This window comes from Canis aureus, chromosome 18 (genome assembly GCF_053574225.1).
Source record: "Canis aureus isolate CA01 chromosome 18, VMU_Caureus_v.1.0, whole genome shotgun sequence".
In the NCBI taxonomy this organism is placed as follows: domain Eukaryota; kingdom Metazoa; phylum Chordata; class Mammalia; order Carnivora; family Canidae; genus Canis; species Canis aureus.
The window spans coordinates 9,120,608-9,135,834 of NC_135628.1; the positions used below are offsets into that span (position 1 = coordinate 9,120,608).

At 44.6% G+C, this 15,227-nt stretch overlaps 2 protein-coding genes across 10 annotated transcripts in view; one reads left to right on the forward strand and one right to left on the reverse strand.

Moving 5' to 3' along the window:
• The window catches only part of ZNF277 (zinc finger protein 277), a 109,047-nt gene extending 103,698 nt beyond the window's left edge, over positions 1-5,349 (reverse strand). The window contains exon 1 of one of the 2 annotated variants that reach the window (XM_077856139.1): positions 5,207-5,349. In XM_077856139.1, coding sequence (XP_077712265.1) covers positions 5,207-5,297 — 91 coding nt within the window. In that variant the 5' untranslated portion in view covers positions 5,298-5,349. The remainder of the gene's footprint in view (positions 1-5,206) is intronic. The other variant, XM_077856140.1, reaches the window with a different exon arrangement.
• Positions 5,350-5,631: 282 nt separating this feature from the next.
• Positions 5,632-15,227, forward strand: part of DOCK4 (dedicator of cytokinesis 4) — a 409,480-nt gene continuing 399,884 nt past the window's right edge. For 4 of the 8 annotated variants that reach the window (XM_077856141.1, XM_077856146.1, XM_077856143.1 and 1 more), the window contains exon 1: positions 5,633-5,954. In XM_077856141.1, coding sequence (XP_077712267.1) covers positions 5,918-5,954 — 37 coding nt within the window. In that variant the 5' untranslated portion in view covers positions 5,633-5,917. Of the gene's footprint in view, positions 5,955-15,227 lie in introns of all 8 variants that reach the window. The other 4 variants (XM_077856142.1, XM_077856147.1, XM_077856145.1 and 1 more) reach the window with 2 other exon arrangements.

Consider the following 15,227-nt stretch of genomic DNA (forward strand, 5'->3'; position numbering starts at 1 on the left):
CTGATTTCAATTTCTATGCACCAACTCATTCAGTTATGGGTTCAAGGTTATTAAGGGCAGATGGGAATTTTTTTTTTTTTTTAAGATTTTATTCATTTATTCACGAGAGACACAGAGGCAGAAACATAGGCAGAGGGAGAAGCAGGCCCCATGCAGGAAGCCCGATGTGGGACTTGATCCTGGGACTCTGGGATCACACCCTGAGCCAAAGGGAGATGTTCAACCACTGAGCCACCAAGGTGTCCCGGGAATTTTTTTTTAAATCATTCATTATCTATACAACACTAACTTAAAAAAGACTATGTGAAAATGTTAACTATGATTACCTGTGACAGAACATCATCTTCATGACATAATCTGCATTTTCTAGTTGGTGTGTATAACTTTCACAAGCATGAAACATATACTCAGTTTTTTATTTGGTTTCAATTTCTAGTGTAAAGTAGCAGCCATTTAAGTACTTTGAATAAATTTCAAACAGATTCTAACCATTGAACGGTTGAAGTGTTTACTTCATGATGGCACTGGATGTATAAAAGTAAAATAAGACAACTCTTGCCCTCAAGAAGTTCACAGTCTACTGGGGTAGACAAAGTTGCCAATAAATACCTACGGTTTTATATGTCAAGTGTGATAATGGAGATACGGAAAGGAAAGCAGGATGACTGAAAATGAGGCTGGAAAAGCAGATTTGAATCCTTAGAGCCATGTGGAGAATTTAGACCTCATTATACAAGCATCAGAAATCACACTGAAAATTTGAAGTGAGGACCAATGAACACATCTGCATTTTGGAATATGGACTAAAGGAGAGAAAAATCAAGAGTCAGTGAGATCACTAGGAAGATTTTGCAATCATCCAGGCTAGAATTCATTTCTAGTTAAACAATGATTAAACACTGACAAAGTGCCAAGACAGGGTTGGACAGACAAAACCAAACATGTCAAAGTTTTGGCCCCCAAGAACACAGTTTGGAGGATGGGGGACACAGGTAATTCTCAGCAACGGTGAGGGTTAGAAATAGAATAGTGGCTAAAGAGATGAAGAGAAGAACAAATTCAAAAGATTATTTCAGGCACAGAAAAATAAGACTTAGTAACTGATCAGATTCAGGACGTGAAGTCAAGATAGAAATCAAGGATGCTTCCTATGTTTCTAGCTAAGACATGTTGCTATTTATTGAAATAAGAAACATAAGAATGAGTTGACACCACCTGTTACTCCCATTCTTTCTAGAGACATCACAAATTAGTTAATAAGGTCTCCAGAGGAAGTACACTATAAATCCAAAGTAGCATTCCCATGATTATCATCTACTGACCATCCATTTGCAGGGAAAAAAGTGAACTCTGTCAGAATACTACAATACGGATACAAAGGTTAATTCTGTCAGAAAAAAAAAAATCACTTTCAACAGAAGAATTTCCTGTAAGTAATACTGTCAGTTAATAAACTATAGGTGTTATCTTACTGCCTCTAACTAAAACCAGCAAAAGAAAAACTACAAATAATATATCCCAAGTATGAGAAATTGAGTCTATTTACAATCTGTTCTTAATTTCATAGGATAATATGAAGTCCCAGTTATAGTTCACATGTATGCAAAGCAGTGTTGTGCAAGATCAAGGACTTTTCTGGAGAAGGATGGAGCCTGAGGAAGTCTGGAAGCATAGATCTCAGGTAAGGTGCTGTACTTGCCTGCACACCACTCAGTGACATTGTAGTAGAAATCTTCAGTCCCGGGATATTAAGCACACAGATTGATATTTTAATTAGACCTAGAGTGAAACCTCTTAAAAAAAGAGAGTTTTCAAGAAATAAATTATTTTATAGGGAAAGGCATTCCTGAGGGCCTAAATAACCGCTTAACAGAAAAATATGAATATACTTTTAGTATCATTATTTCCACCCCAAATTTGTATCATACTCTGCAGGCTTTGAAAAGAATCTGGATAGGGATGCTGAGTGGCTCATCGGTTGAGCATCTGCCTTTGGCTCAGGGCTTTATCTCGGTCTGGGGATGGAATCTCACATCGGGCTCCCTGCAAGGAGCCTGCTTCTCCCTCTGCCTAGGTCTTTGCCTCTCTCTCTGTGTCTCATGAATAAATAAATAAAATCTTTTTTTGAAAAAAAAAAAAGAAAGAAAAAAGAAAAGAAAAAAAAAAGAAAAAAGAAAAGAATCTGGATAAAATTATAGAATGACACAAAATTTATTAAGGGGATTTTTAATGACAACCTTACCTTCTAGGAATGACATAAAATTCAACCATTAGCTCTCCAAATGACTGCCACAAATTAGTAAGAACACTTGTCAGCTGTAAGCCAGGGTGAGGAATTTTTTTGGTTACAGATACTTCAAATTCACTGCTGCTCGGTACTTTTATTGAAAACAAATTGTAACATAAAATTAAGCTTTATAGCAGTTACTCAATTTAATACAATAGTCACTTAAACATCAGTCCTTGATTAATGATTTCCTTGCAGTAAGTAAGCACATGGGAAAAGGACACTCCTATATTACTGATAGGACTGTGTGCTGTCATCTTTCAAAGGGAACATCTGACATCTATTGAAATTTCAAACTTGTGTTACCTTTGACCCAGCAATTCCTCAAGAAATACACACCAAGAGGGGAAGGATATGTATATAAAGTTGCTCACTAAGCCACACTGCACTTTCATTAACAGAGGTATGGTGAATATGGCACATTCATATTATGGAAAACAATTGGCACAGTCCTTTAAAAAAATGAAGCAACAAACATACGAACATGGAAGAGTGTATATAATAGATCATTGGGAAAAGGAGGTTGTGGATCTTCCAGCTTACGTAGAATGGTCTTTTTTTTTTTTAAGATTTTATTTATTTATCCATGAGAGAGAGAGAGAGAGAGAGAGAGGCAGAGACACAGGCAGAGGGAGAAGCAGGCTCCATGTGGGGAGCCTGATGCGGGACCCAATCCTGGGTCTCCAGGATCACGCCCTGAGCTGAAGGCAGATACTCAACTGCTGAGCCACCAGGGTATCCCGAAAATGGTCCTTCTTTATTTTTCAAAATCAAAACAATACAGATGTGTGTTCATGTAGGAATACGTGAGAAAGAACACACAATGAGCTTTTAACTGTTGTTATTGTGGGAGTAAACTGTGTGGAGGAACTTTCATTTAACTTATACCCACTGGCTTCAAATATTTATAATGAAAACTTATATAAAAAAAAAAGAAAAGAAAACTTTTATAGTAACTAAAGATATTTAAAAGTTCCACAACGTTTTGGAAAGGAGTCCCCAATTTTCTTTTTTATGAGTTACTCTGTGAGATAAACCCGTCAAAGATTTCATCTCTAAATGTTAAAAAGGCAGCCCTCTGGAACTCTGAGAATCTGGAAAACCTTAGTAAGTATCTTACCATCAGGTAAGAGCCCCCCACCCCCCAAATGAACTGCTTAGGGCCTGGTTACAACTATTTAAAGTTGAGAGCCGGGGATGCCTGGGTGGCTCAGTGGTTAAGCATCTGTCTTTGGCTCAGTGTGTGATCCTAGAGTCCCAGATCGAGTCCCACATCAGGCTCCGTGTGTGGAGCCTGCTTCTGTGGAGCCTGCTTCTCCCTCTGCCTGTGTCTCTGCCTCTCCCTCTGTGTTTCTCATGAAAAAAATAAATAAAATCTTAAAAGAAAAAAAAAAAAAGTCGAGAGCCTGGGGATCCCTGGGTGGCTCAGGGGTTCAGCACCTGCCTGAGTCCCAGGATCGAGTCCGACGTCGGGCTCCCTACATGGAGCCTGCTTCTCCCTCCTCCCGTGTCTCTGCCTCTCTATCATGAATAAATAAAATCTTAAAGAAAAAAAATAAAGTCGAGAGCCTACCAATGGTACAGATATTAAAATAATTTCAAACGTAGGTAGTTCCACTGATGGGCAGTGGGAAGAAACTGCACTTTATCTCTGGGCTGCTGCTGTGATGAAAAACCCAAGACTAAATGTCAATTTAATTGTGAAAACAAAAAAGCCATCCCCCCCACCCCACCCCACCCCCCAAAAAAAATCTCAAACAAGGGCAGAGAACCTTAAAGCCCCAAACCATGTCCAAGAGAAAAAAAGACAACTTGGGCTAGATTAGACACATCAAAAGTCCAAAAAGAGGGGATCCCTGGGTGGCTCAGCGGTTTGGCGCCTGCCTTTGGCCTAGGGCGTGATCCTGGAGTCCCGGGATCGAGTCCCGCATCGGGCTCCCGGTGCATGGAGCCCGCTTCTCCCTCTGACTGTGTCTCTGCCTCTCTCTCTCTCTCTATCATGAATAAATAATAAATAAAATCTTAGGGATCGCAGCGGTTTGGCGCCTGCCTTTGGCCCAGGGCACGATCCTGGAGACCGGGGATCGAATCCCACGTCGGGCTCCCGGTGCATGGAGCCTGCTTCTCCCTCTGCCTGTGTCTCTGCCTCTCTCTCTCTCTGTGACTATCATAAATAAATTTTAAAAAAACTTAAAAAAAAAACATTAAAAAAAAAAAAAAAAGACCAAAGGGAGGCGGGCAAGGACGGGTGCACTAAAGGGAAAAAGAACAAGGGCCTCGAGGGATCCTCAAGACAATCCGCTGGCGGCTTCCAAAGTTTGCTTTCCGATCCCTCCGGCGGATCAGAAGGCAACTTAAAAGACAAGTAGAGCTGAGGTCGCAGAGACGATTTTCAGAACCGCCTTCCAATCCTCCACCTGCTCTGCGGGCAGTGCCCGAGGACTCAGCCGGAGCGCAGGCGATCGCCCCCGGGGCTCCGCGCGCCGCACACTGTCCCCTCGGAGGCCGCTCCAGCCCCCACCGAGCGGACGCGCGGAGTGCAGGGGAGCGCCCGGTCTGCAGCTGGAAATCCTCCCGCACACAGGGAAGACCCACCTCGGCCGAGGCCACCCGGGGCGGCGGCGGCGGGGAACCGCGAGGCGCGCGCCGCGAATCCCGGAGCGACCACCGCACCGGCGCCAACGTGACCCGACACACGCCCACCGGGCAGCGGGCGCGAAGCCGGGAGCTCCGAACCGAAGGCAGACGCTCAGGGAGCCTCCCCGGCGGCGGAGTGTCCCGGTTCCATCCCACGGTCCCTCCGCTCCGCCTCCCGTCGGGCTGGGCCCGGCCCGGGGCCCCCTCGCGCCCCGGGGGCCGCACGCCTGCTGGGAGAGAAAGCGGGACCAGCCACTTGCGCTTCGGAGGCGCCGTACTCACCCTCATAACTGACACCCCCGGCTTCGCCACGGTCGCCCTCACAGTCCTCCTCCCCTCGGGCAGCAGCCCCCCGGGTCTCGGGAGCAGCCATTACGCGGCCGCGGAGAAAAGGGCGGGCAGCGCCCGGAGGCCTCGCAACCAATGGGAACGCGCCTGGAGGCGAACTCCCCATCAACGCGGGGTTTCCTCGACGTCCACGCCTCCCCGTCGCGCCCTGGGCCAATAGGACGCGGAGAGTCCAGCCTTGTCCCCGCCCCCGGCCGCCAGCGCCACGCCCCCTTCCGGGATGGAGAGGCGCAGAACTACAATTCCCAGCGTGCAGCGGGGGGCTCCGGGACCGGGAGGGCTGGAAGAGGCGCTGGCGGGCGGGGGGAAGGGGGGGGTGCGCCGGAGAGTATCCTGGCGTGGAGCTTAGTTCAGTGAATCAGAACAATGACTGCGCCGCCGGGTCCCCGGGAGCGCGTCGGAGGACTGTGAGCAGCCGCCGCCGGGGAGAGCGGCGGGCGGCGCAGCCTCAGCCGCGCGGTGTCAACGCCGGGCTCGGGCTCGGGCTCGGGAGCTTCCAGCGCAGACCTTGCCCAGCGCCCGCAGCTCTCGCGCGGGGCCGCCGGGCTCCAGCGTTGCAGCCGCTGCTCGCGAGCGGTGCATTGTTGCGAGCCGGGGCAGGCGCGGGGATTACGAAGCCCGAAGACCCCGGAGCCCCCGTCAGCCATGTGGATACCTACGGAGCACGAGAAATACGGCGTGGGTGAGTCTCGGCGGGGCGAACTTTATTCCGCGCTGGCCCGAGCGGGTGCGCATTTCGCGTCCTTGCCCCTGCGCCCCTGGCGCTCCGCGGGGCTGCGAACGCCCGATCGCGGCATCGCGCTGCGGGCTTGGGGCTGTGGCGAGCGAGCTCCGGGCAGAGGGGCGTGCGCCGGGGGCTCGCCCGCACGGGCTCCGGAGCGCCGGGACGGCGGGGAGGCGCGCGGCCGGCCCTCCCGCTGCGGAGTTTGGAGCGGCGACGGGGCGTGTGTGAGTCAAGTTGGAAGAGGAGGGCGAACGGCGTTCCCCTCGCCCTCCTTCGCCTTCCTCCCCGGGGAGGGCAGGGGGCTGCGCCGATTCCCCGGGGCGGGCGGGAGAGGGAGACGACAACGACCGCGCGGAGCGAACACCCCCGACCCAGAAGGGGGGCGCAGCGCCTTGGCCCCGGCGCTCTCCCGCGTTCCCGGAGTGCGGAATGTGGCTCGGTCCTCGCCCCCGAGCCCGAGCGCGAGCCCAGCTTCCTTCCCCCCTCCCGTCCTGGGTTGCGGGGGTGCGCGGGTCGAGGGGCTGGGGGGGCTCGGTACATTTCAGCATCTGCGCCCCTTTGGGCTTTGCAGGGGAACGGGCATCTCAGCGGCGTCTTTACTCCCGGCCCGGGGTGAGCGCGCTGGGGGCCGGCGGAGGACAGCTGTGGGGTGGGGATGGGGAGGGGGAGCTCGGAAAGCCCGGGTCCTCGGGGCCGGGGCGCCGCGTTCGGGAAGGGAGCGCTGCGACCCTGGGGTTCGGGGGACGCGGAGCGGGGTAGCGCTCGCTGTTCTGTGCAAAGGTGAACAACAAAGGACATTAATGTTGACTGATGAATACCGGAGTCTCCCTTCCTTTCCCTCCTCCCGTTCAGGCTGATTACAGTTCCCGTTTTTGTTGTTTGATTTCAGCTGGGTCCCCCCCCCCCCCCCCCCTTGACAGTTAACTCCTTTTAGGGTTGTGGCTATTAAGAAGCCAGGCTCTTCTGACAAGCCTGCAGCGGCCAAATGCAATTATAACCCCTCGGAAGGTTTAACAGGGCGAAAGCATTTTGGATTTTACCAACGATCTTTATTTCCTATGATGCCTGCTGATTGGTGTACTTTTTAAAAAGAAAGGAAAAAATTGGGTCCAGAGCTAGTGATTTAGACAATGTATAGGTATCTGCTTATGGTCTAAATTAATTTGCCTGTTATTTAAAAAATCTGGAAAGGCTTTCCAGGGAATCAGAGTCATAGGGGATTTTCTTTTTTTCTTTTTTAACTTCGCATGGGGATAGGACTTTGGAGTCCCCTGAAAGGACCGTATGATGAACCAGTCATTCCCATATTTTCATTAGCTTTCACTCTGATTGTCACCGTTCTGCAAGACAATAGTTTGCCCTGGATCCACCTTTGGGAAGGGGTTCCAGCTTTCCCTCTCTTAAAACTGTGTGTGTGTGTGTGTGTGTGTGTGTGTGTGGCTTTGCCAGGCACTATACTGGCAAAGAGTAGATGTTGGTGGTTATTATTTTCCTTCTGATACCACCCCCTCCACCTCCTTTTGGGGCGGATTAACCCTTACGAGGAAACTATATTGCCTTTGCTGAAATGGTGAGGAACTGGAGCGTCCCCCCGCCCCCCCGTCAGTCACTCACAGGGTTTACCACTCAGTGCAAGAGGCACAGATCCATCCAGCAACACTGTCCCGCTTGGAGTCGATCCCAGATGTTGCTTTCTTCCAAGTGTTAAATTATACAGATTATGGATGGGATTTATTTTCTTGATTCCTTTACGTGCCAGGTCACAGCTGGGTGCTGGTATTGATTAGTTTTTCTCTCGCCTTTCTTTATAAGCCTTGGGCAGAGGCTTAAAACACACTCTGGGATTTCCTGGAATGGCAAACCGGATATTATCGGTCAAGTGTTTTGGGCTGCAGCAGACACCTTGCTTTTGGGTGGTTATGATCTGGTTGCAGAGTAGAGGGAGGTGGAAGGGCGAGTACAGCATTGGGAAAAGGAGGTTGAGATGAGGACAGAAGGGTCTGCTCATTTATACAATATCACACATACAGGGATGTTAATCTTTTATTATTAATTTATGAGCATTTGGCTTATGGAATGCTTAGTTATTTTTTAGAATCCATCTGTTAGGGGTGTGCATTTGTGTGTGTGTCTGTGTGGTGAAAATTTTGCTAGGATACTTAAGTGTGGACTTCATTTCTCACCATGGAGAGCACTATTTGTAGCTGTCTATACTTGCAAGTTTTTTTTTTTTTTTTTTAACCTTGGTTAGTACATGTGCTTTTCGCATCTAGTTTTCATAAATACTGAAGAAGAGATACTTTACCGGAAAAAATGTTTGGTTGTTATCGGGTGTAGTAGTAATTCACTTCCTCATTCTTCGAAATAAATTAGTCTTTGTAACTTGGAATAACAAGTTTTAGTGCATATTGTATATTTTTCCAATGATACTTATTACCCACCATAGATTATACATGAGATGATTATGTGTTTTTATATATATATGTGTGTGTGTATATATACGTTTCAATTTGAAACAACGTTGTTAATATGGATAAACTTACTTAAATTTCATACCTGTACTAAGATGTATCAGAGATAGAAATACCTTTTCAAATCTGACATGTGGGCACTCTCTTCTCCGTCCAATTAATGGATGGTCTTAAAAACAATGGATACTTACAACCCTAAGTGTTCTGGTTCTAGAGAATTAGAACGCATAGTGATAAAGCTGTAGTCCTGAGGGATAGGGGACCTTGTCTCTTTAAAAATATATTAGTAGGCACAATGATAGACATATTTTATCTTGGGAAAGTCTGGTTAGCTCTTGGTCCTAGGCTAGTCATAGCTGCTAGCTGTGTGACCTTAGGTAATTCACTTAGCCTTTCCGAGTACCAGTCTTTTAGACAAATGGTATCCAAGGTCCTTCCCAGTATAAATTCTTGAGAGCTCTTCCAAACAAATGTGTCCTTTGGTTAGAAAAATATCTCCATGGTGTAGAGATTGTTATAAGAAGAGACTTTTGTTGTGACACATCCCATATGGTTTTTAACTAAGACCAAAGGTAAGCAAAAGTGAGCTGGCAGACTGCCAGAACCCAGGTGAGAGTTCATTTTTCAATCTGTTTGATACTCTCTCTCTAGTAGGAACTCCATGGGCAGTGACCAAAGCTTTCTTGATAGCCTCCTCACAAATTTCCTTATGATCACTCTGGTTCCTGCATGCTCTCATCAGCCATACCTCCCTTCCCCTCCCATAAAGGGTTGGGGATTCATCACAGAGAAAGTTACTTTATGACCATTGCAAATACATTTCTGTATTTATTTGTTCAGTATCCATTTATGCACCAGTTTCCCAGGTGAGCCAGCGTGTCTTACTGAGCTGCAAACTGCACCTCTCAACCCCAGCCAGATGTTTAACATGTGTGAGCCTGGTTAAGCTTGGAGGGAGATTATGTGCTGGATTGATAAGTGCAAAAAATTCATGAGCCTGACAAGAAATAAAACTCAGAACAAGCTGAAGTTACAACTGTCATTTTAAAAATGAAGTATTTAGTACTTGTAACACTGAGTCCTCAAAACTATTCCTGTCCTGCATTTCTCTTGAAGTGGTCTGAACTCATTCAAGTAGGAATCCCATTCCTACTAAAGCTCCCTCTATTTTAGGGGAAGAGGTACCTTCTCTTGTTATACAGGATCTTTAGGATATCTTTTCCTTTAAAAAAGCGTGCTTTAATGGTAGCTTGTGTGGGAGTGTTATGAGCGAGTGTACCTGTCCTCTTAGCTGCTGTCAGTTTCTTAGCTACTAGTGTCTTAAAATGTTTCCTATTTGTGGTACCATGATGTGTCCAGATAACATGTATAGATAAATAATGATGTGCTGCCTGAAATTGTGGCATTTAGAGCCTGGCACCAATTGTACACTTTAAATGGGAAGCAAAGAGGATGATTTGTCTCTCTAGGCGAAGTACCAGTGAAGGGCTGTGCAGACAGCAGGATGGCAGCTGATGTTCTTGAGCTGGCCTCCTGTGGGAATAGCCTATAAACATGTTTCCCTCTTTTGGCCGTTCTACTAAGTGAGGATTCTTTCACGAGGCCCTGGAAACACAGAGATGCTATGCTGCCTTTCCTCTTTAGTTCCCCCCACCCCAGAGGCAGTATGATAGGCACTGTGAAGGAGATTATACAAATTGTGAGAAGCTTTAGGCTTTCCTGTCTCTGGCTCTACTCTTAGGAGACTGTATTTTCAGAATTATCTTTGATTCAGGATGTCCAAATTTCTAGCATAGTGATTTTATGCTGTGAGCATATATGACAGGGAAACATTATACTCTAAGGAAATCCAACCAAGATGCTGTAACCATAACATATTGATACATGTTTTATAGTTGGAAAAAACATTGTGAAGTTATTTTATTTTGGTATACTCTCTGAAATGGAACAATAAGTTCCATTTAAGGGATATGGAAGGAACTTCATAGAGATTAAGTGACTTACTCTATGTCAGTGGCTGTTAATCTTGTTTAGGAAGAACACTGAAGAGAAAATAAATTTATCCTATTAATCCATAATATCATTCATAATAGGAAATACATTTACTTTTGTCTTTTGATGTATATACACAAATACCATCAGCACCAGCCCACGCACATAGAGTATAACGATATTTGCTCTGTGTGATATTCTATTCTTTATTAAATTAAAAAAAAAAAAAAAGCAAAGCTCATTGCTAACTTGATGACTCCTTAATGCATCCTGACCCACAGTTTGAAAAACACTTCTCTAGATACTACATTCATAATATAGAAAGGACTGGAACTCAACTCTTGTTGGGTTTCTAGTAAGGTTCATTTTTGACATTGGTTTTGTTTTGTCTTTTAACAGTCAGATATTTGTGTTTATTTTTGATTTTGAATTTAGTAACCATGCTTTTTTTCCTTTAGTGTTGTCAAAATCTGCCTTATTAATGTACTATTTCTTATTAAAGATAAAACACCTATCCAAAGCCATCACATGCATTGTATAAGTTGTCTCTTCAAGTTCATGTGTGTCTTCCAACTAGGATCTTCTTGACAAAGACCGATATGGACTACTTAGTGACCGATTTTGGATGTTTTCTACGTAATTTCCTTTGAGAATGATTTCTGACCACTATAACAAGAATAACTATAGTAAATCTACTGAGCAATATTGTCAGTTTTAGGATTACCACCTATCATTATTTTCTGCCTTTTCTCATATTGCTTGCTGATTATTAGAAGAACAAGGCAGATTATATGACTTGTTTTTGTGTTTTTTTAAGGCACCTTAATGCCTTAATTTGTTTTTATTTTTTTTTAAGAGAGAGAGGGAGAGAATCTTAAGCAGGCTCCATGCTCAGTGCAGAGTCCAACATGGGGTTCAATCCCACTCCCTGAGATCACAACTGGCGCCGAAATCAAGAGTCAGCCTCTTAACCACCTGAGCCACCAGTCAACTATGCCTGAAACTGTAAATGGTACAGCATATAGAGAAGATGCAGTTAATGCATAGATGAGAATAATTCTTTTGTTATAATATGGAAATTATCAGCACATTTTTTCTTAAAAACTTTTGTTGGAAATATGAGCAGTATGAAACTTTAAAGCACACATACTATTGCTACTGGAGGAGGAAATTGGCTTAAAAATGAGAAAGATTATTGCAGTAGATGACTTGAGAGAGTAGTACTGGAACCAGTTTAGCAGTCTTTGCAAGGTGAAAAACCAGATGGATCTGAGATGGTTAGAAAATGGGAAACAACGGGGCTTGATAATTGGATGTGGGGAGTTGGGAAAGGAAGAAGTTTAGGATGTCTCCCTGGTTTCTGGCTGCAACAATGGGTAAACATAGGAGGCATTTTTGTAGGCAGGGCAGGTTTATGGTGTAAGATTAAGAGTTTCTTTTGGCCACCTACAGTTTTCCATACCTGTCAAATGTTCAGGCTGCAGTAGCTGGTAGGTAGTCAGCCTGAAGCAAAGGAGGGAGGCTCTGAAGTAAAGAGTATAGTTACAGAGTTTTTAGGTTTATGTATGACGATTGAAGTGGTTGACCTAGATAAGACTTTATTCATTGTATTGGCTTTGATTACGTAGTCTGCTTGTTCATTCTAAATTTTAAGGTGACAGGTCCTAAATTTCCAAAGAGCAGTCATCTTGGAGCACTTTATTAATATGGGTGCAGGGTACTCTAAAGGAAGAAATATTACCTGTCTAGGCAGACTTGGTAGTAAACTAAATTTTATGGTCTTTTCTTGCTTCCCGTTAGTGCCTTGTCTGGCTAAGGCATCAGTTACCTCTATTTCTGTGACAGTTCTCTCCCAAGCAAATATCTCATGCCAGATTGTACATGTTTGTGGGATTTCGCCAACAGGATGTTGAAAACCAGAATGAACAAATATTTCAATAAACAAGATTTATACATCCCTCAAACAGCATATAAGTGTATTTATATATCCAAAAATGGGAAAATGCTCAGATAGCCAAAGCAATATATTAATACATACAGATTCTGTGTGTGTGTGTGTGGGGGGGGTAAATATATAATACCACTTAGGAACCACAAGGTCAAATTTAGAACTCTTAAAGTTATACCACTGCACTTCTGAAAAACATGTCATTTGAAGTAAGGGATTCCAGCTTAAGATGGCATTGGGCTCTCTTCCCCTAATGTAGCCTGTTGTAACTTCCCACTGAAATATCAAGAAATGCACATAAAGAGGCAAACATTGATAATATTAAAAATAAAGTCTGACAGAAGGCCTATTGCCAAGACTTGGGAGTAATTTCCCTCAGGCAGATGGAATTGGATTAAGAAAACCAATTGGTGGTTTCTCCCTGCTTTCTTTCCTTAAGCAGAGCAGCATCAGTGACCTGGGCCGGAAGACCACTATCTCTCCCCGTGTCTCCAGCTTAGATGTCAGGTCAATACTTGGAATGTGGAGTGTTTACTGCCCGAGGCATCTCTGGTCCTTCTCATTCCACCCCATCTTTGTATTTCCATTGAGGGATAACCACTTCCAGAAACAACTGGGATGGGAAGGGGGTGGGTGGGTAGCAAGGAGTCTATGAAAAATGCCCCTCTGTCTTTGAGAAGTGCTCTGTGGTCTTCATAAGAAAAGTGATTTCATGGGTGCCCTTGAAGTGCTGCAGTAACAAAGCATGATGGATATTGTAGTTTCGCCTGCAGTCTCTTGGTGACAGAGAAAGAGGTAGTGGGATAAAAGATGATCTCATCTGAATTGCCAAAAACCATGGCACATGGAACATGATGGCTTATAGCTGGGAACTTGACTCAGAGTTGTGCACATCCACCAGATTTCGAAGGAAGGCCTGTAAGGAGGACTCAACACATACTTTCATTTTCAGCCATGTTCAAAGCACTGCAGGGAGGTTCGAGAACCAGGCTGCCTCAGTCACTGATCACATTTGTGTCCCTACGGAAGGAGGAAAGCAACTAAATCTGGAAACAGGCATCTGTCACTTAGTAATAAACTAAAACATGACTGCCTCTCAGCTGGGGAGGAAGAAGGGAAAGCATGACATTTGTATGGGGAGGCTGTTGGAAATTGCCAGTACATATGTGTATTATCCACCTCAATTCATGTCCTGGGTAAGTGTGCCAGAAAAAGAAGCTTGGCAGGAGGGAGGTTGGTGGTGATTCTTTGGTTTATGACATTAGCAAGTCTTCCCCTTGGTGAATTGAATAACCATTTCTCCCTCAAGTTGTGAACCATTTTCATAAACCAAGCAATTTGTTTATTTTTTAGAAGAGTATTAATTGGACAGTAACCTAAAAATATCTCCTTGATATCTTTAAGCAGAAATGTAGAGATTGGGTTCTATGTCTTTTTCTTTTCTCCAAAATAAAATATTTTGTCTGTCACTGGTGACCATAGGTGAACACGTTCAGTAACATGGGCATGCTTGTATGTGAGGCAACTAAAAATAGCTCTCACCTGGGTCCTGGGGAGAGGAGAGAGAGCCTGTTGGTCATTTTCCTGAGGTGTCCAAAATTGGTTCAACAGTCTGTTGGTAGTGGAGCTTCTTTGCTAGCAGGTGTAAGAGGTTACCTGGGCTCTCAAAGAAACAGGAAAATCCAAACACGAATTGGTAGTTTTAGAAAGAATGAAGGTAGGAGAAATTGCTGAGATTTTTCTCTAGAAATCTGGGTAATAAACACTGAAAAAACATAGGAATATTCCTACAAAATTACACACATAGTAAACGTTTGCTGTTTCTTCAATTTGCCTTTTTTTAAGGAGAATTATATGTGTATTAATTGCACTCTACATTTCACTGTAATACTCCCAGCTGTAATTTATAGAAATTGATTCAGACAACCAGATATTTGCAGTCTTGGCCCCATGTTAAAAGGGGAAACATTTGGTATAAATTATGTTAGAAATACAATGATGAGTGTTGAAATGGGAAAGTGCTTAAGAGAAGTGAAGAATTGGGATACAAAATCACATGTTGCTGTGTTGCTGTAACCAATTGTTTCAGTTGAGAAGTGGCATTGTTTGTTTTGACTTTGTACTTCTAATAATTTACAAAATTAACATGAATTTCTGTTATAATCAGAAATAACAATCTACACTCTTTTATAAGCTGACCATTATTTCCTGTATAGAGTTTCCTCTCAGGATTAGAGGTGAGACTGGTGGAAGTTGAGTCTGGAATGCCTGAATGTACTTGTCATTTATGTCCAGGAAGTACTCTGTTCCAGAGTTTCAAAGTGCCTTTCCCTGGTGCACCGTCTTGATTGCCTGTGATGTTGCTGCCCTGTTGGTTCTTCCTCAGCCACAGTGAATCTGTGCTTTCAGATGGCCTTGAGGTAGAAGCCTTTGAAAAAGAGCCCTAATCCTTCTTTGAAAAAGAGCTTCAGAGGAATTCACCGAAGATAAAAATGCTGTTCTCTCCATGATGTATTCATTTAGAGAACGGATGTTGGTGTCACTGCCCACTTGCCCTTGTTCTGTGATCTCAGTCCTGTGAGGCAGTGGGCCCTGGGATAATTTATGCGACAGAAATTCGTCGACACAGAGAGTCCACAACTGGCAGATTTGAGTTAGCAATCAGAGGAATAATTGCATATTGGTGGACGTTAGGGACTGAATGTTTATGTCCCCACCCATGCACCCAAATTCGTGTATGGAAGCTCTTCCCCCCAGCATGGCTGTATCTGGAGTAAGGAGGTAAGAAAGACTAAATGAGGCCCCAAGAGTGGGGCCCTG